Source organism: Astatotilapia calliptera, chromosome 6 (genome assembly GCF_964374335.1).
Source record: "Astatotilapia calliptera chromosome 6, fAstCal68.1, whole genome shotgun sequence".
Classification (NCBI taxonomy): Eukaryota; Metazoa; Chordata; class Actinopteri; order Cichliformes; family Cichlidae; genus Astatotilapia; species Astatotilapia calliptera.
Genome location: NC_137427.1, coordinates 20,346,294 through 20,373,577, shown reverse-complemented (window position 1 = coordinate 20,373,577; position 27,284 = coordinate 20,346,294). Strand labels below are relative to the sequence as shown.

General features: G+C 42.0%; 1 protein-coding gene across 2 annotated transcripts in view; it reads right to left on the bottom strand.

Annotated features, from left to right (window-relative positions):
• The window catches only part of klhl5 (kelch-like family member 5), a 66,788-nt gene that overhangs the window by 33,952 nt on the left and 5,552 nt on the right, over positions 1 to 27,284 (bottom strand). The window contains exon 1 of one of the 2 annotated variants that reach the window (XM_026170937.2): positions 1,245 to 2,586. The exons of the other annotated variant lie outside the window; for it this stretch is intronic. Coding sequence (XP_026026722.1) covers positions 1,245 to 1,861 — 617 coding nt within the window. The 5' untranslated portion in view covers positions 1,862 to 2,586. Of the gene's footprint in view, positions 1 to 1,244; positions 2,587 to 27,284 lie in introns of those variants that run through there. 2 annotated transcript variants of the gene reach the window in all.

The following is a 27,284-nucleotide window of genomic DNA, read 5'->3' as shown; positions in this document are numbered from 1 at the left end:
CCGTATTTTACAACTGCATCACAATAATATAAGTGTGGTTAGGACATCCTAATTACCCTGTTTTCCTATCTCCAAGGCAACTATTAATTAAATGGCTTTTTCACACCACTACAGCTGGATGGTCACACAGATGCAACACACTTCTTTCCGCATGTGAACACAAGCATGCAGAACCCTAAGGATTAAGAATAAAAGCCTTCGACTCTGATGCTGAAAACAAAACAATACAAATGTCAAGTGCAGTATGCAGCAACATGCAGAGCTCAGCCCTAGAGTCATATTGTAAATGACTCTGAAAATCCCATAAGCACAAGAGTGAATTTCTGTTTGTGTTTGCATGCATCGTCTAATAACAGAGCCTGACTGGTGAAGTGTTATTAGTTGGTTGGAGGGAGAAGTCAGTGCACCACACCCAAATGTACTCAGCCCTCACCTTCTCTATCCATCTTTCCATCTGTCTGCATGTTGAGAGTGGTGAGAGCATGCTGTCTGAACAGCCTTCTTATTCTATTAACTCATCAGGGGGGAATTCAGCTTCCATAGACCCTGTGTGCGCCAGAGATCAAAAGGAACAACAATAAAGAAAATAAATGATAAATGGCCTGTATTTGTATAGCACTTTTTCTAGTCCCTAAGGACTCCAAAGCGCTTTACACAACCTGTCATCCACCCATTCACACACCGGTGATGGCAAGCTACAGTGTAGCCACAGCCACCCTGCGGCGCACTGACAGAGGCGAGGCTGCCGGACACTGGCGCCAGCGGGCCCTCTGACCACCACCAGTAGGCAACGGGTGAAGTGTCTTGCCCAAGGACACAACGACCGAAACTGTCCAAGCCGGGTCTCGAACCGGCAACCTTCCGATTACAAGGCGAACTCCCAACTCTTGAGCCATGGTTGTGAATAAAATCACATCTTCTATTTAATTGTATTTCTTCCTTTTGAGCTATTGTACTTGTTTAAGCCATTTCATTTGTCGTTAATGTTTGGCCTACTATAACACATGATTCCAACGTAAATGAAAGTAGATCCCATCTTAACAACGCACTAGACTGCAAACAGCCCAACTAGAAGAATTACAGCTTGCCAAATGCTCTTCTGATAAGTTGAAGCTAACACCGAGGAGTTCTTGTTTAAACTTTTCAGGGAAGTGTGCGTCTTTCACACAACTAAGTGCAGAAATTCTGCTCACAACTTTCACCTGAAAAGTCAGAAACTGCCAACAGCATCCCCCTACTACTACCTGCAAGAGCTGGAGTCTGTTTCCGGGTGGTTGTTGTTCTCCTCGTTGCATGCTGCTGCCGCCACCGCTGCTGTCGCCGCCGCCGCCTCCTCCTCCTCAACCCCGGGGGGCTCGGACACCAGCTGGGGTGCAGGGGCCTCCCCGGGGGGCTCCATGCTCGTCACGGGGCGAGAGCGACGTTGAGGCGGCGGGGAGACCCAGGACAGCGCTGCGGAGGAGCTTCGGCACTCTGGCTGGCTGAACGAGCGGGGACAGGAGCTCCCCGTCGCTCCAGCTGCCGCTCCTCCCGGACCGCCCCGACTCCCAGCCGGATCAGCAAACTTTCTGCTGCTGCCGCTGCCGTTACACAGGTTAGACCCAGCGCTGCCACTGGCCACCAGACCGCCGTGACTCCCCGCACTGGGGTTTACGCTGTTTGAATTCGAGTTGCTAGAGCCGCTAACTGAGGGTCCGTCTCCGGAGCTGCCGCCCGCTCTCCTGCCGGGGAAGTAGTCTCCTAGCGGCGGGGAGTGAGGCGGAGGGACCGCGGGGTGACCGAACCACCTCCATCGGATTCTCAGGATCTGCTTCACATCGAACTCCTTCCGCGAGGAAGAGCCCGAGCCGCTACTCGACATTCCAGGGCTCGACACGAGGAAATGGCGGGGAAGATCCCGTGCCGCTCTGCCGTTAAAACTGTACACTGCACTGCACGCGCGTCTCTCCTGGCAACCGCACGCCCGGTAACCGCGACTGGAGGAGTGAGCTGAATATAGCGGAGTATACAGACACACAAAGAGAGAGAGGGAGAGAGGAGGAGGAGATCTACTCTTAAGAGCCAGAGCATTTCAAGTAACCACAAACATCTGCCACAAGGACACGTTCATGTCACAGCTCTGCCAAATGACACAGAGATGAAAGAGAGTGGACCATCACCATCACCGTCTTTTTCCCCGTCATTACTCAACAGACCAGACAATCAGTCGATATTAATTAATAGGAGATGGAAGCCAGCAGACAGGCAGTTTGTTGTGCGCGCTGAGGTCGATTAGTCGATCAAAATGAAAATAACGACCAACTAGGGCTGCTGCTAACTGTTTTCAGGATCGATAAAGTAATTTTTGGTTCTATCGATTAATCCCAGACCACTCTGGAAAATGTAAGAAGTCCGTGAAAAATGTGAAATTGCTTGTTTACTAAAAGGATGCAACCTTCAAAGCTGAAAAAAAGAAAAAGTGCTGTTTCACTTGGTGCCTGAGGCTGCCTCCTAAAGTCAGTCCCCACGGGCAGCCATGTTAAAATGTCTAACGGTACAGCCTTAAAATGCATGTTTACAACCTGCTGCAAAATACAGAGTTGGCAGAGTGAACATTTTGTTGTTGCTCTTTGATACTACTTCAAAAAATTCTTACAACTTAAAACTTTTTTAGCTTTAAAAAGTATTAATGGGGGTATTTGACCTAACTCACGTTGCACTTTTATTAAAAAAAACACAAGAGGAGAGGCAATACTGTCAAACTGTTGCAGTTTGGCTTGCACTCACACATGCACAAGTCCCCAAATCACAGGTTAAAAACCAAACTCCACAGTCACACCCTGTATAATTAATAAACCTGTGCAGTGGGCCACCTTTACAGGCTACAGGGTAAAATCCATAATTACAGTAATAAAAGTGCAAAAATAACTTAAGCTGGAAGTAAAGCAGGAGAGATTGGGGGTGGCTGTAGTGCAGAAGGTAGACTAGTCAGCCACTAGTCGGAAGGTTGGTGTTTCAGTACCTGGCTGCCGTAGCCCTTGTGCCAAAGTAACCTTGGGCACGATACTGAACCCTGAGGTGTTCTCTGATGCCTTGATTGGAGTGTGAATGTTAGATAAAAGCACTTAATGAACTTAGATATAGGCATGTTGTGTAAAGCACTTTGAGTGTTTAGATAGAGTAGAAAAGTGCTGTTTAAGAACTTTTTGCCATGTTTTCCCCCAAAGTACAAAAAACGATCGACTGTTAGTGCAGAATAGCCTCAACAAATTAATATTAATTGTAGCAGAATCGTACTTTCCAACTACCTATACAACCTAAAGAATAACCTCTTTTTAGCTCCAAAGAGATGTGAGGGGTACCCATAGTCTTACCTGCACAGGCCCATACGCTCCAACTCAGCTTCCTCCTCATGTGGCCAAGAACTAAGCTACTATTAACCAAATAATTACCTTGAGCTTGAGCTGCAGTAACATATTGATGTGGGTATTAAATTTCTTCATTAACAAACTGTATGACTTCATTCTATGCATAGCTGCTTTCTTCTTCTTCATATTTTGGCTGCTCCCTTTAGACGTTGCCACAGTGAAACACCCCATCCCTAGCATCCTCATCTCTCTGCCTTCTCTACATCCACAAATCTTATCCATGGTATTCCTCTTTTTCCAACTTCTTCCAATTTCCAACATCCTTTGTCCGGTGTATCCTGTATCCCTCCTCTGCACATGGAGGACCATGTCAGCCGTTTCTCCAAAGTGTCCATCTGATACACTCATTTCTAATACTGCACCATCCTGGTCAACGTCAATAAAAATCTTAGCACCTCCTGCTCCACCTTTTTCTTTCTTTGTGTCCAAACCATATATCACAGTAGGCCTCACTGCCATCTTATAAACTTTCCCTTTCACTCTTGCTACTTTTCTTCTGTCATAAATGCAGTGTTGGGACTAACGCGTTATTAAGTAACGCGTTACAGTAACTACGTTATTATTGTGGTAACGAGCACGGTAACTAGTTATTATGCCAAAATCAGGAACGCGTTACTCGTTACTGGGATTTAGATAGGCTCGTTATTCGTTACTTCGTGTGGTGGCTATCGCGGAGCTTCCACAGATTCAATAACAATAGCAAGTGGTGGAGGCCAGCAGGTGGATGAAGGAAAAGGGAGGCAAGAGGAGAGACCCGAAGCGGCCGCTGGTCCGAGAGTGTCAGGTGAACTGAACTTCAGGTAAGAAGTTATAACCTGCAGTCCACCTGGGTCAGATATGAACCAAGTTTAGGTGGAGTTTATTTTCGTTATGCTGACTTTTTCGTACTGCGTGCTAGCTAGCATGACGGAGTTTCTATACAGCTGGGTGGTGCTATGTTACTGATGTTGAACTTTATTTTGTTCATAAGTTTAATTATTAGAGTTGCCAACCGTCCCGTAAAAAACGGAATTGTCTGGTATTCAGAGAAAATATTACGCGTTTCGTATTGAGGTGAAAAGGAACAGTTTGTCCCGGACTTCAGCTACAATGAAAAAGACACAAAGCTGGAGTTATTCTGTGTTTACGCTGCACAGCTGCCTCTTCTTCTCTCATCCTCTCACCCTCCCTCTCCTGTTTCTACTTCAATCATGAAACTGATCAATGATCAGCTGATCGGCTTTTCTCTCTTGTTTATTTATCGTCCGCTTTGCGCCAGAAAGAGGAAACCAGCGGGTGTCACGCTAAACAACAGCAGCACTTTTAAGCTTGATCAGCTGTTGTTAGAATTTATTTAATATTAATTTCTAGTATCAGCTGATGTTGGCTGGAGCCACAGCTGTAAACCTGCTGGTCATGATATCGGTTTGGTTATGTGGTGAGAGGGAAACATGAAAATGAAACCAGGAGATGTCCTTCCTGAATCATCAGAGCTGTGATGGAGAAACAGGTTTACCTTTTAGTTAACATGAATGAGTTGAAGAGAAGTTATGAACTGTTTCTGAGAGACAAATAACACCAGGATCCTTTTCTAAGTAGCTGACAGCTGGTAACTGTGCAGGGGCGGGTCTAGCAAAGTGTTGCCAGGGGTCCATGTAGGGCATTAAAAGGGAAAGGGGGGCACAAGGAAATACTTTCTTATTCTCATTTAAAATGTCTCACTTTTAAAGAAAATAACTATCTGAGTCTTACAACAAACGATTGATAGATTGATACATATTTACCATCAGAACAGTGTACATCACTGTGTGTTTATTTTCATTCAAAGGCTTTATGGTTTTTCCTATAATGGTGGGCCGGTCTTTAGTCAAAATGCCCGGGACAATTTTTTTGTCCCAGTCCAGCTCTGTATGCAGCTCATCTTCAGTCTGGTGTTACCTACATCTTCCTATTCAGAAGGCAGAATTTCCGAGTTCTGAGTACAATCAAAAGCACCACGACTGCAGTTTTTTGTGTTGGATGTAAAAAACAGGCTAGGATAGAATCAGGCGTGGGATTTCTCTCGTGGAAATGTGCACATTATTTTTTCCTTTCTATTGGTAGGTGGCACAGTGCACTTGTGGCAAGTAAGCAAGCTAGAAGACTGGCAATCTTGCTGGGTATCCAGTTACGGAAGCAACACATTAACAAGAGAATTCTGAGTAAAACCAAAGTTACTTTCCCTAGTAACTAGTTACTCTGAAAGTAACGAGTAACTTGAAGTAACTGAGTTACTTTTGATAGAAGTAACTAGTAATGTAACTAAGTTATTAATTTAAAGTAACTTACCCAACACAAATCACAAATCATATTCATCTCCACCTGCTCCACCCTACCTGGTCTCTCTTTGTCACCTCTCTTGTCCCCCCAGGTGTATGTCAGTAGAATTCACAGACAACAGTGACCTTTAAGGAACCCCATAACTGCATTTGTGTGTATTTTTAAAGGACTATCTAACAAATTACGGTTCACTGTGTGGTACTTCAGTTTTGCTGAGGGAAATTCTTGTAGTTTTTTTTTTTTAAAGTCCACGCTAATTAGCTGATATGTGTGTGCGCATTGCACCCACGCAGCTTATGAGTGCAGCTTGCCAACCAAGCTACTGCTCCACCCTTTAATCCACATCTGGCTCCAAAATAAAGCAACAGGGAAACAGCTAAAACCTTCCAAATGTGGAGTTCAGCGGGTGACGCCACAGTTAATTTTGTGATTTTCAAGTAAATGCAACAAACATCCCACTAGTGTGAGGCTGAATTTCACATAGTAACAATTTTGGTATTCACCTTTGAAAAAAAAAAAGAGCTTTAGTGTTAAGACTCTGGTTGCAACAACAGGGCACGGTTCAGGTTACATAGGATAATTTGTAATAAGTCGTTACAGAGCTGCTAAGAGACAAACAGGTGTCTTTGTAGCTTTCAGTGAACACGAAGGTTTGTGAGGCTGCAGCAATCATTACATGGTAATCAGAGACTCTAAAATGTAATGAGGCGGTGGACACAACCTCTTCATCATCTTCTTACTCACCTTGTCTAATGGTGTTCACTCACTCCTTTCTGCACCCTTATTTCTCTGAGTCGCCGTCCATGTTATTGCCTCTGAACAATCTTACACTTTTTGGAAGCTGGCTGCAATACACTGATGTGATGATTTGTTTCTTACGCAGATACTGAAAATAGCCTGCACTGCCTCAAATCACCACAGCGGGAAGGCCTGAGTTTTCCTTGAGAATAAGATTTCACCACACATGCACAATCTTAGACAGACATGTCTCTTGTTTTTGGCCCATGCACATGAGCTTACTCTTCTTCTCTATAAGCCATTACTATCATCCATCCATTACTACGCTCCTTCCTTCACGTCCCCCTTTTCTCTCCATCTGCAATGCAGCAGCTATTCATGGACAATAATGATCTGTGGGAGCGGGCCCTGTGGGAGCCATCCCATGCAGACACACTCGGGGCACCCGGCGGCCCAGCCAGGCAGAACCTTCTTCCCTTCCCGCAGTAACCCCGGGACGACCACAGGATTTGCCAGAGCCAGAGAGCCGGAACACCTTATGTTCTGGATGGAGTCCCACCAACAGGAGGGGAGGGATGCTTTAGGAGTCCCACTCTAGCAAAAATCAATAAGTCAAACAGCTGAGGTCAGTTTGTGAATTACACAGATGGGAGATGTGTTACTCATAGATTGGCCCTGCAGAGCAACAGCCAGTCGGAGAGATTCATTTTTTCCATAAATAAATGACTGAGAGGAGCAGTTTAATACGGCCGATTTAACTTTCACCGCTTTTGTTTGCCAGGTTCTGAGAAACAGGGCTTTTCTTCAGCTTCAGGATGTGCTGATGACTAAGTGCAGGACCACCCTGCTGCTTTATCCGATCAATACTACAAAGTCAATACAAACGCACACAGACACAGGAACATAGAACACACACACATAAACCAAGGCTTTGAGGAAGCATGAAACCAGCAGCAGCATCATTATTAAAGCAAAGAAGTAACAAAAAGTCAAGGAAGCGAGAACGATTTCACAGTGACACATCATACTCCTTTAGAAGGAAACACTTTAACTTGTTAGAGACACTGGACTTATTTATACATGCACTCACCAGCCACTTTATTAGTTACACCTGTTTAACGGATTACAATGCAAATATCTAATCAGCCAATCACATGACAGCAACTCAGTGCATTTAGGCATGTGGACAGGGTCAAGAACACCTGCTGAAGTTCAAACTGAGCATCAGAATTGGGAGGAAAGGTGTTTTAAGTGACTTTTAACATGGCAGATGTGCTTCTCTGAGCATTTCTGAAACTGCTTATTTACTGTGATGATCCCACACAACCGTCTCCCCAATGGAAAAGAGAAAGTATCCAGTGAGCAGCAATTCTCTGGGAGAAAATAAATGCCTTGTTAATGCCAGAGATCTGAAAAGAATATCAGCTTCCTTTGAGGTGATAGGAAAGCAAAAATAACTCAAATTACCTCTGGTTACAGCCAAAGCATGCAGAAGAGCATTTGTGAATGCACAACATGTTGAACCATGAAGCAGGTGGATTACAACAGCAGAAGACCACACCAGGAGGCCACTCCTGTCAGCTAAGAATAGGAAACTTAGGTTAAAATGCAGATGGGATCAACAACATTGGGCAATAGAAAATTGGAAAAATGTGGCTTGGTCTGAAGGGCCTTGACATTTGGATAGGTTCAGGTGCTTTGTGGCTTAGACTGCTACTGGATGTGTAATGGTGTGGGGGGTATTATCTTGATACACTTTTCAATACTAACTGAGCATTGTGTAAACACCACAGCCTATCTGAGGATACTTGTTGAACCCGTTGAACCATCCCTTCATGTGCCCATTGTCTGATAGCCCCATGTCACAAAGCTTAAATCATCTGAAACTGGTTGTTTGAACATAGCAATTAATTCACGCTGCTCAAATGGCCTCCACCATCCAAAAAGCACCTCTACGATGTGTTAGAATGAAAAATTCACAACAAATGTGCAGCATGTGTGATGCCATCATGTTAATATAGACCAAAATCTCTGAGGAATGTTTGCAGCATCTTGTTGAATGTATACCTCAAAGAATGAAAGCAGTTTTGAAGAAAAAAGGGAGTCCAACTTAGTATAAAAACACATATTTCACATGTGCAAAAGAGCTAAACAACCTTAATTTAAATCTATCGGCAGTATTCTGCTTTCTGGAGACCATTCTCCAGGCTGAGAGACCACAAGGCATAGCACATATAAAGGCAGGTGCAGTGAAGGGCTGCAAAGACGTATAATACAATAATAGTTCCTTTGATTTCATGTGACTTTCCAATTACCACTGAGTCTGTGCAATTTCCCCACAGTGAGAGAAATTTATCACATAACATCTATGTATGCATGAGCACAAATCCTGAGATTTCCAATACAAATCTGTCATTTAACTGGTGGGGTTGTAAATAATGTGATCTTTTTTTTTTTTTTAAGTTATGCTGTGTTTAGACCATAGAAACTGAAAATGGATGTGTTTTTTGAAAAGTGAAACCAACATGGAAGTCCTGTGATTGCACAAAGGTTTGTGAGACAAAAACCCACGACTCCCACAGCAAACATTTCCTGATCAGGTGAGTCGCTTGTTTCAGGTCATACTGAATAAAATATCAAGTTCATTTTGTAAAGTGGTCGTTATTAAGAGTCAGAGATTTCAGCACTGGCCCCTTTTTTGTCTCTTCCGGTTTCAAAACAACGAGATGGTGATAACACTCAGCTTCACTAACCAGTGAGTGATGTCACAGTGGCTCTGTCCGTCTCTTATACTGTCTATGGTTTCGCCTCCTTGTAATTGTGTGAATGCTCAGGGGTATTTTTTTTTAGATTAAAGCCCACTTATTCTGTTAAAAAGGGCCTTCAAGCAGCACTGCATTAAAAACAGTTACACTTCTGTTTTTAATTCACCTTGTTGGCTCATGAACACTTCCAAAAAACATTTTTCATTCCACCATCCACAGATTCAAGATCAAAGTATACAAAGAAGAAAAAAAACCATGAACAAGATCCAGAAATGCCTTTTCTTCTACTAAAATCACTTAAAATGGACTAAGAAGAAATGGAAAACTGTCCTTTGGTCTGAATGAACTAAACTTGCAATACTCTGAGGAAATGATGAGCATAGGGGCAACATCTGGCTTGTTTTACCACACAGCTCAAAAGCCAGCATCTGTGATACAATTAGGTTGCATTAATGCACGTGTCTTAAGGAACCTTCATATCTGAAGTCAACTTTAATACTAAATGATACACACGTGCATATGGTGCAGTCTAGCAGTTGTCCTACTTTTCAGACCTGTCCCCTCCTGGTGATGTACGGAGCATTAGGAAATGAAAAAGGCTTTGCCAAGACACCGGTCTCCTCACTTCCCAATAAGCTACAGATCATCTTAAGAAAAGATGAGCTGAAACAACACAGGAGTCGGTATAAAATGTCTTTGAAATGTCTTGGTGGCATTAAATTCGAAATGACCACACATGTTAGAAACAAACAAACAAAAATAAGAACAGTTACAACATATATTTGATATTTGATACAGCATCCTAGAATTACTTTCAATTAAATGAGTTTCAATGATTACATTCGACTGTACACATACAGTCTGTGTTTGACTTACTGTTTTTTGTTGTTAAAATGGCAGCTAAGTTAATAATTTACATACCCATCTTGCACATTGATTTACTCTCGTAACTCCTAACTGAACATAAATTCTGCATCAGCATCAATTTGGCTGTGTTCCCTCTTGCGAGTGGATTCCTCCCAGGCATGAGTGGTTATATATTTACATCAGCTTGTGTTCTGGGAACCGAGAATAGATTTCACATTTCATTTATGTGCTGTTGAGTTTAAGAGACCCTGTATTAAAGGGTTATCTGGATAACTTTCTAATCCGGCCTTCTCTCTCCCACTGAGCCCTCCTCACAACTATAAAAAACCCCAACAACTAAGGAGTCAGAGAGCAAACCAATGCATTTCTGTGCTACTTACGGTGGAAATGCACTCCTGTTAATGGGGGAGGCTGGGAATGGGGCTCAGAGGGGGAATGAAACAGAGGAATGACGGGTCATTCGGCTCTGGTCTCCTTCAGTTGGATCTAATCATTGGTCACTTGGCAGAAGCCTCCTTGAGCGGCCTACTGTTATTGGTCTCCTGGCTGTGGTAGTCCAAGGCTATCACTCACAACTCTCTAGCGCAACTTTATGGCTCTACAACAACATACACAAACACACACACCCACACCCAAGAAAATGACACTGTGAAAGTCCCTTCACACACACTCCTCCCTTGATAAGCTTCCTGTTTATGTGCATTCACGCATGCATGCATACTGTCATGGTACTGGGTCTGGTGTTCAAAACAGTGTTAATGTTTTAATTATTAATATTCTGTAATTTAGTGGTCGCGTCTCAGTCTGTGTCTCATGTTTCCCGTTTTATTTTGATAGTGCCTCAGCTGGTGTTAGAGTGTTCAGTTTTGCTTCCTCTCAGTCTTGTGTGTGTGCGATTAGTCCCAGCTGTGCTTCCCTCCTGGTCCTCATCCCCTCATTACCCTTCTGTGTATTTAGTGCTCAGTCTTCCACTGTCTGTTGTTGGGTTGTCTGTTTACCTCCCTCATGTTTCCTAAGTCCCAAGTTTCTTCAGGTCTCAGGTTCCCAGTTTCTGTATTGTGTTTCTATGCACCTCATGTCTTTATGTTTAGCGTTCCCCAGTTTAGGCTTTTGTTAGTTTATCACAGCCTCCCATCGCCTTTTGTTTGTAGTGTTTTGTGGAGCCCAAAATAAAGGCTCTATTTTTGTTAATATCCACCTCCATCTGCATTTGGGTCCACGTTCTCTTCAATCTTCGTCCGCCACTGCAGACGTGACACATGCACTAACATACAGCTGGTAAATGCAAATTGTAGCACACCATCTGATTCGTGCACATGTACTTCATAAATATTCAAGTACGCACTCTCAAAGTCACATAAATACAAACACAGAGTCAAATAAAAATAGGTAGCAGCATCGAGGGAAAGCTGTCGTAAAAGATTTTATAGGGCCAGAAAGTGAAACATTATCTGTCTGGCCTTGCTGTGATGATCAGCTCATCTCTCATGACTGATGTTCATCCTCCAAAGGGCCTCTTCCAATCTCTGTCTTTACTTATTCCCTCTTCCTCTTTCCACTTCTTCTTTTCTTCCCTACGGTTGGCTCCGTTTCGAAAAATCTCTACTTACCCCCTTTGTTTTCCTTCCCACCCACACTCTCTGCTTTTCTCCACAATCTCCTTCCCAACCTCAATTTCCAGCTTGAGGAAATTGAGGTTGTTGCATCCCTGCTATTATACTTCGCTCGTGTCTCTCTCTGTGTGTGTGTGTGTGTGTGTGTAATGGCGGGACTCTGGTGCTGATTCCCTGAGGTGTGAACCTCCAGGGATGTCACTACAAAAGCTATTGTTCCATATAGGCATACACCCATCAAGACTTGTTTTCAAAATACGCGGAGCATAAAGCTCTGAAGATGAGCTATACGCCACCTATAGATTCAGCATGCATACACATGACAACCAAACAGTGTACTTTCATTCAAGTCACGACCACTGCATCATACACAGGCATTAACACTGCCAGCTTTGGTCTGTTGTGTTGCTTGGTACTGTAGCTGCAGGCGAGTCCGTCCTTGAGACTCAAAGCAGGCTCAGACCGGCCAAGCAAATAATTACCTCTCCACATTGCCACACTAGCAGCACCCGCCCATCACATGAATGAGGCAGGGAGTGTGTGTGTGTGTGTGTGAGAGAGAGAGACACACACACAGAGAGAGGAAGATTGCAATTAAATTCATCTGGAGGCACAGCATTTAATATAATTGAACAGAAAATAATTTCACACCGACTAAAGGATTTACAAGGCAGAAGGATTTTGGAATGTGAGTGAGTGTGTGTGTGTGTGTACTAGAGATGGACCGATCCGATATTACGTATCGGTATCGGTCCGATACTGACCTAAATTACTGGATCGGATATCGGAGAAAAATAAAAAATGTAATCCGATCCATTAAATATCACGAAAGCACCTCACAAAACTTGCAACACGCCGTAACTCACCTCAGAACGTTAGCACGTCGGAGCAGTATGCATCACGTGATAGAGCGGCTGTGGCATGCGGGACCTGTCGGTGGTCTGGATAGCATGTGGAGCTTCGCTAGCAACCCGGCATTTCATCTCCGACAAAGTTATCACCGAGAGAAGTAAAGCAAGTGTGTAAGTCCATCTCTGAATGTTTGTAAAGCATTCCTGCGTTAAGCTTAACAAACGATATATGGAGCAACTGCCTCTTCTTGCTGCTACTTCAATCATGAAACTGCTTAACGATCAGCTGATCGGCTTTTCTGTCGCGAGTCCGTGTCTCTAGTTTGCTTTTGGCCCACTTTGCACCAGAAAGAGGAAACCAGCGGCTGAACAACAGCAGCACGTTTAAGCTTGATCAGCTGTTGTTAGAATGTATTTATTATTACTTTCTACTCGAGGATCTTTTTCTACGTAGCTGACGCTGGTAACTGTGCAGGGGCGGATCTAGCAAAGTTTAGCCAGGGGGGCCGATAGGGCATGAACAGGGAAAAGGGGGCACAAAGACATACTTTTCTTTCTTATTCTCATTTAAAATGTCTAGCTTTTAATAAATAATTATCTGACACCCAAAGTTTTAATTTGATGTAAAATGAATAGAAGTCAACTACTGTATATAGTAACTATTAAGTCTAATATATATACCCTAGTAAGCTATAGTACTTTTTCCTTTGGGAAGGTACCATCTGTGCAGTCTGCAATTTTGTTGAAGAAAGATGTTGAATCTAGTTAATATTTCTTGAAAAATAATTGATTTCTGTGCATTTTTTTTCACACTGCATCAAATTAAGGTTGATTACGTCGATTAAGCATCATGAGGTGGCGCGTGAGGGGTGGTTCCCTATTTTTTTATTTTTTTATTTTTGTTGTTGCTGGGAGTTGGAGCCCTATTAGTTAGGTTGCTTAATATTTATGCTAAGTACTCTTTAAAATACCAGAATAGGGAGGATGGTGTAGGTTTAAGTTTATTAGATTGATCAGTATTGCTGAACTATGAAATATTTTTTTTTTGCATACAGGTATAACAGAATAGCTTTAGTGTAGTTGTTGTTTTAAATTTGAGTATGAACTTATACAAAATGCAGCAAGATATTTAAAAAACAGTTTTGTTGATTAAAAAACACTATATCGGATTCATATCGGTATCGGCAGATATTCAAATTTATGATATCGGTATCGGTATCGGACATAAAAAAGCGGTATCGTGCCATCTCTAGTGTGTACTCTAAGTCTGTTAATTCAACTCAAAAACTGTAATTCAAAGGTTGAGTAGCATCTTACTGTACATTATCCATCCATTTCATCTTCCTAACTGCTTATCCAGTTCAAGGACAGCCTATCCCATCCATCACTGTGTACAGCCCGGGCAGGTCGCCAATCTATCTCATGCCTGACACAGAGAGACAGACAGCCACTCACAACTAGCATCAACCTGTTAACCTAACATGCATGTCTTTGGACTGTGGGATTAAGCCAGAGCACCCAGGGAACATGCAAACTCCACACAGATGGGCCCCATAAGAACGTTGGAATTTTCTGGCATGATTTTGTACCTTTTATATCTAGTTTCCTCATGACTCTGGGGTTTCCCTCACATGGGGAAAGTCAGAAATGCTGATCACATGGTGTTAGTTGAAAACTCCAGTTTTATAGAGAGCGACCTTTGCAAACACTGATGCAAACACCAATGATTGCTTCCTGAGTGGAACAGTCATGTGATATTGTTTTTGTTGTAAATGTGGCATTTTTTGACAGAAGTTTACAGGAAGTTTGACACATGACCTCTTTCATCATGGGAGGATTTTAATGGACAAAAAACAGATTGACCGCTGAATTTATGGGATGTTTCTGAGAATAACCCCCAACATTTCGAAACAACCTCTAATTTTGTTGCTCAGCTCGTTATTTTGAGATCTGAGAGTGACAACTCAATTCTCAATTTAAAGTAAAAGCTTTGCCTTTTGAAACTTGTTGGTTTCAGGTTAAGTCACAATTTTTACTTTGCATGCAAACATTCTCTGTTTCTGGTTTGAGTTGCACTTTTCCGGTCAGCGAGCGTTTTCAGGCAAGCCGGTCTGTTCCGCTCAAAAAACTGGTGACCGTGACAACCTGCTAGTGGGTCAATGGGAGTACAGCTTTTTCCATACTGAACAGAGATTGGCAACTGGTCTCTAGTCCTGTGCGACTGAGGCCTTATGGAAAGTATTGCAAGTTTACTTTCATAGCCCCATAATTTATTTCTCAGCCTGTGCTGACTCAAGTGAAGTCACTGGAAGCAATTTATTTGGCTTTCATGCAGCTCCCTCCTAAGCATCAACAGTCTTCGTCCAACTTTTTAGCAGAAGCAATAACTCTTACATCTGTAAACAGACATCATCGTGCAAAATTGATGGAGTTGCCCTTTAAAGTTTTAGTTAATGGGATGGGGAATACATTCTGCCATAGAGAGCCCTCACAAGCATGGAAGCACAACGCATATGTGTGTATCTAATTTGAATAAAACGCAGACCACCTTCAGATGGTAATTTCCCTCTTATCCCCTATCACATCAGTCAATAACACAACCGCACACATCAAGGATACTTTTCTCTGTGCGTGTGTGTGTGTGTGTGTGTGTGTGTGTGTGTGTTGCTCTCTATCTGGATTCAGGAGTGTGTCGGAGCTCCAGATGGACTTTGTTGTCCCAGTTTCCCGACACGTAACTAACAGGAAGGATGAAAGAATGAAAGAAACTCACCATCAGATTCAGATGCCTCGCTTTGCTGCTCCTTCCTTCACAACTTTCTCTTTTTTGATTTTTTCCCCCCCCCAATCACATTACTGTTATCGGAGAGAATACATGCAACAAAATTCATGAGCAGTGTTGCTTCAGTCCATGGTTGATTTCTTTTAATGCCTCCTTTTCATTTCTATTCCTCTGTAATCTCTCTCTGTAATATCCTCCCTTGTCCGTTTACTGATACCCTCCTTCACTTCTTTCCCATCCATTAGGCTTGTTCTCTAATTTCTTTGCCAGCCTCCACCTTCAAGAGACAGAATAATGGTTTGAGAAGGCCAGTATTAATTATGTGTGTCTCATGTGTGACTAATACAAGTTTCTGAGTGCAGATACAGTAGATTGTAATGAGTGGGAGTAAAAGAAAGAAAGAAAGACAGGCAGCAAGAAAATGAGCAAATGCCTGTGTGATCTGAGACATGGAAACTCAGCAGGCATGGATCAAAACACCCAAAAGGCCCACAATTACATCTATGCCTTGCGCTGACAGAGGGACACACACACACACACACACACACACACACACACACACACACACACACACACACACACACATACACACTCTTTCTGATCTTGTATCGGAGCAGAACCTTACATCCTGCTCCCTCTGCACTGAGCGAGACTTTGACACACTTTTACTGACATCCTTTATTAACACAGTGTAGAGAGGAAAAAGATTGTGTGTGTGTGTGTGTGTGTGTGTGTGTGTGTGTGTGTGTGTGTGTGTGTGTGTGTGTGTGTGTGTGTGTGTGTGTGTGTGTGTGTGTGCATTCTCTACCTCCCAGATCTGGTAGGAAAATACAGTGTGCATCCTTTCAACTACACACACACACACACACACACACACACACACACACACACACACACACACACACACACACACACACACACACACACGCACGCACACAGACACACACACACGCACACACACACGCACGCACACACAAGGGCTTTAGACTGCCCAAGTGTGAACCAAACTGTCCAATTACTTTGATCCATGCCTGTTGCTGTGGGAAGAGTTTCTCCCCTTTTGCCTTAAAGCATATTACCTAGGTATACACATGCACTCACCGCACACACACACTCCTACGCACATTTATACACAAACAGAACATAATGGCTTTGGTCTGGCTTGCCAGATCTGGTTCCCCTAATTGCCTGAGAGGATGGAGAGCAGAAAATCAGGGAGGGAAATGCAAACTGCAAAATTTAACCACATTTGTTGAGTGGTGCATCTGTTTAACAACTCCAGAGGAGCAGCAGCAGCAGGAGGAGGATGGAACCAGCTGTGGCTGAAAAACAATGGCTCCTGGCTCTCATTCAATCTAATCAAAATCCTTGTTATATCAAACCGAACACACAACCATGTATTTTGTGAGCAGAGGCAGCCACTCATGTGTCAAGGCCCAACGTGGCATTCGTGTGTGTTCCTGAAGTTAAACTTTGCTGCTGCAGGACAAACAGAAGTTTATGAGCCCCTATGAGATTACACCCTCCCCCAATAAACCCCACTGTGCCCTCCATCAGTCAAAAATGCAGTGAGTGTAAACTGTGTCCTTCAAACAATATTTTCACAGTCTTTCAGTAATGTACAAGTTATCGAGTACATCACAGCAGAATTACACAAAAACTGGGTTGAAAATCAGTGGCAGCAGGACTTTTTTGGTTCAAATAGTCAGTATGTGTGGAGGAGGTCAGGAGAGGGGCACACCAGTGAGTGTCTAGAGTCATTTGTAAAAAACGGTGGAGGCTCTGTCATAGTTTGTAGCTACATTTCAGCCAGTGGTGTTGGGAATACTGTTGAAACTTTTGACAAGCAGCTGATTGACAACAACTTCCCTTTTCAGCATGAGAGTGATCCCAAACACCCTGCCAATTCAGTTTAAACATTCCTGGTCTCCCCAGAGCCCGGACCTGAAACCACGTGGGATCATCTTGACAGAGACAAGAACAAAAAACATCAAAAGAAGAGCTTTGAATGTCCTTCAAGAAGCCTGGAGAACTATTCCTGAAGACTACTTAAAGAAATCACAAGAAAGCTGCCTAAGAGAGTTCAATCAATCAATCGATCCATTAATCCTTTATTGGTACACATTGCGTGTTATGTGTAGTTACACATACACGTTACATGTTACACGTTCAGTTGCCTGCAGTGAAAATTGGACCCCTTCTGACCACACGTACATAGCACAAAACATCACATTGGGAAGACAGGCCAGAGAGAGGTTGAATGGTAAGAAAAACAATGATGTTTAAATAAATCCCATTTTCCTAACAAAATATAAAGAATGAAGGGCAGCTCAAGTATTTTGCACAGTACAGTAACCAGTAAGAATCTGTTATTGTTTAAGAAAAGACTGTAGTGTACTGTTGCATAAAACAATCAACTTAAACTCTTCATAAACCTAACAATATTCATTAGTGTAAAGTTATTGTAGTTCATCAGAGAAAACAGTTGTTTACACTAGAGATGGACCGATCCGATATTACGTATCGGTATCGGTCCGATACTGACCTAAATTACTGGATCGGATATCGGAGAAAAATAAAAAATGTAATCCGATCCATTAAATATCACGAAAGCACCTCACAAAACTTGCAACGCGCCGTAACTCACCTCAGAACGTTAGCACGTCGGAGCAGTATGCATCACGTGATAGAGCGGCTGTGGCATGCAGGACCTGTTGGTGGTCTGGATAGCATGTGGAGCTTCGCTAGCAACCCGGCATTTCATCTCCAACAAAGTTATCCCCGAGAGAAGTAAAGCAAGTGTGTAAGTCCATCTCTGAATGTTTGTAAAGCATTCCTGCGTTAAGCTTAACAACCGATATATGGAGCGACTGCTCTTCTTGCTGCTACTTCAATCATGAAACTGCTTAACGATCAGCTGATCGGCTTTTCTGTCGCGAGTCTGTGTCTCTAGTTTGCTTTTGGCCCACTTTGCACCAGAAAGAGGAAACCAGCGGCTGAACAACAGCAGCACGTTTAAGCTTGATCAGCTGTTGTTAGAATTTATTTAATATTTCTTTCTACTCCAGGATCTTTTTCTACAGCTGACGGCTGTAACTGTGCAGGGGCGGATCTAGCAAAGTTTAGCCAGGGGGGCCGATAGGGCATGAACAGGGAAAAGGGGCACAAAGACATACTTTTCTTTCTTATTCTCATTTAAAATGTCGAGCTTTTAATAAATAATTATCTGACACCCAAAGTTTTAATTTGATGTAAAATGAATAGAAGTCAATTACTGTATATAGTGACTATTAAGTCTAATATATATACCCTAGTAAGCTATAGTACTTTTTCCTTTGGGAAGGTACCATCTGTGCAGTCTGCAATTTTGTTGAAGAAAGATGTTGAATCTATTTAATATTTCTTGAAAAATAATTGATTTCTGTGCATTTTTTTTTTCACACTGCATCAAATTAAGGTTGATTACGTCGATTAAGCATCATGAGGTGGAGCGTGAGGGGTGGTTCCCTATTTTTTATTTATTTATTTTTGTTGTTGCTGGGAGTTGGAACCCTATTAGTTAGGTTGCTTAATATTTATGCTAAGTACTCTTTAAAATACCAGAATAGGGAGGATGGTGTAGGTTTAAGTTTATTAGATTGATCAGTATTGCTGAACTATGAAATATTTTTTTTTGCATACAGGTATAACAGAATAGCTTTAGTGTAGTTGTTGTTTTAAACTTGAGTATGAACTTATACAAAATGCAGCAAGATATTTAAAAAACAGTTTTGTTGATTAAAAAACACTATATCGGATTCATATCGGTATCGGCAGATATCCAAATTTATGATATCGGTATCGTTATCGGACATAAAAAAGTGGTATCGTGCCATCTCTAGTTTACACACATGCAGCCTCCGTTAAAGTATCAATAGACTTATTCCGATTTTTCACCTCAAGCTCAATTAAAATAATACTAATATTACCTTATTCTGTTTTGTTTTCCTTTTAGGAAGTTGGGACTGGACCGAGATGGCCAGAGGGCTGGTTCTGACCCTCAGGCCGTATTTTCTTTTTCTGATACATTTATTTATTTGATTACTTCAATTATTATTTAGATGAAATTTTAATATCATTGTAAAGTTGTTATTCTTTATCAAGACCTTTCTTTTTTAAATTAAAAATATAAACTGAAGTCTTTTTCTTTGGGGGGGGGCACTGCTGACCTTTACCCAGTGATCTTTAATTTATTAACTGGTTAAAAAATGAATGGATGGATGGAAGCTACTATGCAGCTGCCTATTGTTGATATCCATAGACATGGAAACACATTCACACTGATTTAGAGTCATTGGTGGAAATGATGTAATGAGATCCCTAAAATGCAGCAAATGTTTGCTATGAAACCAAAACAATGAGCTAAAAGAAGTTAAAATGCTCCCCAGGGCGTAGAGCAGAGTCATGGGATCATTTTCCACACGTTTTACATCACGCCTAATAAATATGATATAATATAATATAATATACTTTGGGTAGGAAGTAATTGGTTAGAGCACCTTCATTCAGGAATGGGGAGGAGAGAAGGTGAAAAGTTTAAGATAGCAGCCATTAGCACAGAAAAAGATGGCACAATTAGATTTTATGGATCAGCACTGTACAGTTATGCTAAGTAGGTGTTGCCTGATAGATTCGGAAGGACTCAGCAGATAAAGAAAGTACGCTAATAATCGCCCCACTGCTGCTCTGGAGTCAGAACTTTTCAGTGCATGAATCTCATATTGACATAAATTACTAGTTTGCTGGCAAAATACCACAAGTGATGCCTAATCCTCCTGTGTGTGTGTGTGTGTGTGTGTGTGTGTGTGTGCGCGCGCGCGCGCGCGTGTGCGTGTGTGTGTGTGTGCGTGTGCGCGCGCGCGCGTGTGTGTGTGCGTGTGCGTGCGTGTGTGTGTGTGTGCGTGTGCGTGTGTGTGTGTGTGTGTATACAGGCTGTTTGCTGCTCTTAAAAGTGCTTAGGCATAAAGTTTGCAGCTGCACACACCAGGAGATAATACACATCCTGAATAATTGATAGAAATGAAAACAGCTCTATTTTTTCTTGATGCACTCTTTCTCTGTCTCTAACCATCTCTCATCTTATCTTGCTTCCTTTCTTTCTGCCCTCTCCACCCATTTGGCAGTTTAACAGCTCTTTAATGACAACAACACTTAAATGGTCCCTCTTTGGTAGTTTTGTAAAACACACGCACACAAACACACAGATTCACCAGCAAATAGCCTCTATTCTGAGGTACGAGGAGGGGGCGTATTTGCTCTCATGCAGTCAGACATCAGTGCAGGTCAGGTGGCAGGTGTGGAGGATTGGAAAGCGCTTGCTGTGCAATCCATCAAAACTGTCCCTTTGTCACTCTTTCCTTTTCCTCTCTCATGCTCCATAGCTCTCTTTTTAAAAAATTTCCCTGCTGACATTTTTTCCCCCCATTTCTGTTCATCACATTTGTCTCGGTGTTATTTTGCCTTTCTTTTGCTCCTGCATGCTGTGGTCCCTTTTGTTACCTGTTCACTCGCTTCCTAAATGGGCACAGAAAGGAAATCAGAAAGCACCGGGGAGAGAGGAAAGGGAAGACAGGGTGCATTTACGGCCAAATAAAGAGCAGGCCTTAATAATTTACTGCCCTCCACAGCCACTAGCCAATCACAGGCCATTGCAAGGATAGAAATGAGAGAGAAAGGGAGAGAACGAGTGAGAACAAGTGAGAGTGCGATGAGGAAATCAGACAAGCAGGGGCTGCTTCGTATTAAACATCCCTCCATGCTGTGATGAATTATTTGAGGTGATGTATGCTCTGAAAGCTTTGAAACGGTCACCATTGAAAAATGTCACGAAAACTGAGACGGCAGTCCAGTTTTTTAAAAAAAAAGACATCTTCAAGGATAAAATGCAAGCTCTTCCAACAAAATGATCCACACATGCATTCAAAAAAGTAAAAAAAAAATTCAGGAGCTAAATATTGTGTGACTCACAGCAAACAAATATTTCCACTGACCCACTGTAAGATTTCAAATCCATTATAAAGTTCATCAAAGCTTTTTGAATTTAAATCCTACTCCTGCACAGATCTTTTAGCCTCTCTGCATTTCACGCATATACTTCATATAATTATATTATAATGATTTAACTCTGCAGGAGCTGCATACAGTAGGTTGGCCCTAATGTGCTAGTGTCTCCTCTGGGAGGTGGTCTCAGATTACTGCTCTTACTATAATGGATACAAGCTTCAGTGTAAACCTTAACCTAACTACAATTTTGCTCAGGAGAAGACAGAAATCAATTTGTGGCTGCAAAGAAAATAATTAAGGACATCTGTTCCCCCCAAATGAGACAAACAATCCTCACGTAGAGTTAACAAACACGCGCACACCATTTCACGTGAACACTTACAGGGCTGCTACTGTACGCTTTCTGCTCATGGTGTGAAAGAAATAGACAGATAGTGCCTTAGAAGCATTTTTGGCTGTTGGAATAGGCAGTGCTCTATTCAGCAAGTGCTCGAATTGGTCAGTGTGAGGAAGGTCACCTTCCCCCCCTACCAATCATTGATCCATAAACCTGTGAGACAGCAGAGATACCAACAGGAGAGAAAGAGAGAAACAGACAAAAGGTGAAATGGAAGAAATAAAAGGTAATCGGTGAGTACTGTATCTCACATCGGTTGCTGATGGAGTAAAGTCTTGGTGGCTTCGGTAATTGAATGTTAGCCTAATCTAAAGCCAATCAGTCTAATAGTGCTCAATCAGCCAGTCGACACCTGATCAATTCTGGATCCAATTCTCACTTAGTGAGCGGTGTTTGAAAGTGATGCATGTGTGTTTTGCTTTTTCTGTTCTTAAAGAAAATAAATAAAGAAAAGGAAAGAGAAGAAGAAGAAGAAGCAAGCACGATGCACTTATACTGCTGTCAGAATTATTACACCTGTATCAACAGCGTGGTGCAGATTTTTATTCAAGCACATAAATGTAGCATCGTAGTTTTTTAAGCAAAATGGATCATGGCATGCATCCAGCCATCCATACGGCCAGTGTTGTGCAAGAGAAAACAAACTCCTGCAGAACAATGTTTGTCTCAGGTACGCTGCTGGACTAAAACTAAGCACTGATATGTGCTGAACAAGCTAGTTAACTGCACTGGTGCATCTTCTTCAGCCAGCTCCATATAGCGGCTCATTTGCAAACACTGTTGTGGCCACTTGTGTGAAGATGTGGGTAGAGTAAGAGTGAAGAAATATGAAATAAAATTACATTTGTGAAATTTAAGCAGGCTTGAGTTGTTACTCTACAGCAGAGGTGGTGCAGGCAAAGAGTCAGAATAGTACAAAATGATGAGAACTGGATTGTTTTTATGTGTCTGTACACACTGTTAATTATTCTATTATAAGCCCTTATAACTGTGGGTGGTACCATCTGCATTTCAAACTGCCAAACTGCAGCATGAAAGCAGACTTAGAATAAGAATGAGTGGGTAGTGAAGAAGGTGAGAGGAACATCAGGCAGGGCTCTTGTTGGATAGTGTGACTAAGCATTAATCAGCGGTAGGTGGGATAATTACAGGAGGGATGGGGATGCATTTAGAGCACGTTGACACCGCAGTTTATCACAGGATAACTGGTCCTCAGTACTTTATATTTCAGCACCAGGGAGCTTTTTGTATGCATCTGGTATATTGATGGGTGAATGAATCAGACTGAATGAACTGATGTGATGGTGGAAGAGCATTTAGGGCGTGCGTGTGTCAGAAGAGAGTCTGGAGATGGGCGATAACAAATGTTAATCAAATCAAAATGGCGGGAATGTTCTCACTGACGTATGATTATAATTTTCTGTGCGCAGAGCGATTACGATTAACAACACACAATTAACCTGCTTTCACTGATTGCTGGGAACAGTGTTTTTTGTGAAGGACAAAAATCATGTGGCAGAAATGTGAGCCCTACCAGCCAGTATCCATAAACATCCGCCTGCTGCTTCACAGTCACGAATAAAAGGAAATGAGATTTACACTGCTAATGTTTGTCTGAAGTTTAAATGAATGAAGTTTTGTTTTATTTTCACTGTATGAGCTGTATTGTAGGAATAATACGCTGCGGAAAATGCAGACAATTGAAAAAAAAAAAACAGTCAGAGGAGGGAGAGAGCTGTGTGCTCATCTTTTAGAGAGCTCTTCTATCAGGGTACAATTGAAGATCTCTGAAAATAGCAGGGTCATCACTGCAAAAATAACACACACACACACACACACACACACACACACACACACACACACACACACACACACACACACACACACACACACACACACAGATCTAAAAAAGATCACCAATGCACACTGTAGTCTAGACTGTTTTATACACTCAACACACAGTTCTGAATGTCTGGTTTTGACAGTGAAGCCAATGAAAGAATGGGTTATATTTGGTAAAAAAGGAACATTAAACAAATTTAAATTACTTGGAGTAAACCTCTGACAAGAAATCACACCTGAGATTCATCCAATAGTTCTCACGCACTAATACCACCACATTACTTCCCACCTTGATTCAGGTGATTTATCAGACATGGTCTGGTGCTCGTTCAAGATCTGTTTCCACAAGTCAGAAAACAGTCTTTGACAAGTTGGCAAGATTTGGAAATTATGTTTTTAACTTATCAAGAAGACTTACATTTTATCAGGTACACCTAGTTAACTACTCTTTAATGCAACAACTATCTGATCAATCCAGTCACATGATAGAAATTCAATGCATTTGGCCACCTAGAGATGGTCAAGCTGACCTGCTGAACTTCAAACTGAGCATCACAATGAAAAACAAAGATTATTTAAATGACTTTGAATGTGGCATTGTTGCTGGTGACAGAGAGGCCAGTTGAGCATTTCTAAAACTGGATTTATGGTCCGAAAAGGAGAAAATATCTGGGGAATGGCAGAGGGAAAAAGACTGCTTGTAACTGCTAGGGGGCGGCCTTAATTAACATCTTGTTACAACTAAGATAAGCAGGAAAGCATCTTTGAACACACCACATGTCAAGCCTTGAAGCAGATGACCTTCCGCAGCAGAGGAGTCTGGATATGTAATGCAACGTTCAGACGGTAGGGTCAGAATTTGATGTAAACACCATGAATGTTTGGATACATTCTGCGTTGTATCAATAGATATGGCTGCTGGTGATGTAATGGTGTGAAAGATATTTTCTTGGCCCACTTTGAGCCCCTTAGTACCAACTGAGCCTTATTCAAACACCACAACATACCCAAGTATTGTTGGTGACCGTGTCCATCCCTTTATGACCACAGTCTACCTATTTTCTGATTGCTGCTTCCAGCAGGATAAGATGTCATCTTACAAAATTCAAAGAACCTCAAGCTGGTGTTTCAGCATGACACTGAGTTCACTGTACTCAGATGGTCAGCTTAGTCACAGGATTTCTAACCAATAGAACAACATCATGGATATGCAGAAATCTGTAGAAACTTTGCGATTTATGGATGAAAATCTTGGATGAATCTTTCCAGCACCTTGTAGAATCTATGCCATGAAGAATTAAAGTAGTTCTGACACCTCATGCTAGGAAGGTGTACCTAATAAAATGGCTGATGGTGTACTTTTATCCCTTTATTAGAGACGTGGCAGCAGAAAAATGACACAGCTAACCTCCCACTCTGTGCCAGCAGGGCACTCTGGCAATGTCTGGCAACCCTCATGAGAAATAAAAGACAAAAATGGTGATGTCACTTATTTAACTTACAAGCAAAGCACTCTTTATTTTGCAGCGATATATTGTTGTAATTTTAACTCATGCACTCTGTCTCTTGAGTGAATAAGGCTGTACAGAAAATACCTATTTGTTCATTTAAAATTGGATCAAGTGGACTTAAAATAGAGGCCTCTGAATAAAGACTGATGAATCAAATCCAGCAGTAGATTCTTTATATTTTAGAATAAAGGGCAGTGCATCTATTTTATCTCTGATGTGAAGTGGAAATATAGCAGATATCACTCCGGAGAGGCAGTACAGACATTGGCATCGATCACTGTCTGCTCTTACTAAATGATGTGAATATATGATGCATTTTATTGAGCCTTTATGTTAATGTATTTTATAGCGTTTGCATTGTTTTTATGATACATTTAACTGTGTAATTTTTACTGCACAGCCCTGCCTCTGATCCTGCTTATCTGCTCAGAACAGTAAAAGTTGATGGTATGGATTGTGACCAATAAAGCATTGTAAAGTGTTCATGTTAACACATATCAACGTAAAACAAGAGGAGAAAGCCCGTGTTTTTTTCAGTCTCACTTCACAGCGCACAGTTATTAAAAATCCGCTTTGAATTTTCCTTTTTACCTGGCTCTTATACATCAGCCGTGCTGGTGTGCTGCGGCAGAACCGACCATTTGTTGGGGAGGCACGCTTGAAAAAAAGGTGCAATCGGAGCACATTGATTTTTCTTCATGTTAAAAGCTTTTATTGACATGGCATTTTCTCACCAGAAAGGTTACAGCAGAGGAGAGACGAGAGGGAGGGAGGAGGTGAAACATAAAGACACGCTGCACCAGCACGGCTCAAGAGCTTCTTGTAAATTCACCCCACTTTAGCCCACTTTAGTGGGTGTGCTATCCTTTTGAAAGTGCAAATTATGGCCTCTCCCAACACATACGCATGCCCATGCACAAACACGCAAACACATGTGCCTCTAAAAACCTTGAAATCCTGGCGGACACAGCGAAAGAGGGGGAGAGTGTACTGACTGAGTAAGGCGAGAAAAAAAGATTCAAGGTCATGAATTCGGAGAACAAATGAACATTGTAAAACTGTGATTCAGAAAGACAGGCAGGCAGACAGCTGGGCAGATTACAGCTCAAGGAGGACGGGACTGGAACCTTTCATCACCTTTAAAGATTCACTCATGGTGATAATCTCTTTGTGAAACATCGTAATTTCTCAGTAAAGACTCATAAAGCCTCACAGTGTCTTCGTCTCTGGAGAGCCAGGCGACGCCTGCTGACACAGCTCTAAATCACCATGCTCTCCTCCCTCTTCTCCATCCTCCTCCTCCTGCTCTGTTTTTAATAGAAAAACATGCTCACGACTCATACCTCATTTCCCACCACTTCTCCCTTATTTCTCTCCCTTTAAATATATCTATTTATTTTACCACATCGGTGACTGGGTTGAATACCATCAAAACAATCGGCACACCCTCATCCATTAGCTGCGGTTAAGCCTTCATGCTTTTAATAGAACATGCTTGAAATAGACAGAATACCTGCAGTAACTAAACTTTTGGTTATGTGGAAATCCATCAGCTGCACACCAAATAACTGTAAACATGTTTCAGGCCACCAAGCAAAAACAGTGAATGGAAATTCACAAGCTCCTTAAAGTGGAAATATGTGTGATTCAGGCATATTAGTTCAGTTTTATCCAGTTCACCGTTTTAGTTTTGTGTTTTACCATGAGAACATTTGCAAACAGCAGCTGTTATTTAGGAGACAGAACATCCTGTCCTCATGTCAGAATGACCCATCACGTCTTTATCAAAATACGTGCCTGTTTATTTCTCTATTAACCATAGATGATGAAGGAACAGTCACCAAAGTTAGAATAAAAGCTCATGTCCATCAACCTAACAGATGTTGAGATGTTTTAGTGTGAACCAGAGCAGCTGACTGACAGACTGTCATTTTCATCCCTGGGCTCGTGTCATTTGGATGGCTAAAAAAGGTGATAGAAATGAGATAGTCTTCTTTCTCCTGAGGTGCCAGATGGTAGATGAGAGGCAACAATGGAAACTTGACACAGTAACTATGTGTAAATTTTGACAGGAGGGGATCCAGAGAGAGGCATTTTTCCTGTCTCATTAAAATGTTGAATTTTACCTAGCTCTATGACTGATGCAAAGTCTAACATGCACCGTGAGCTGA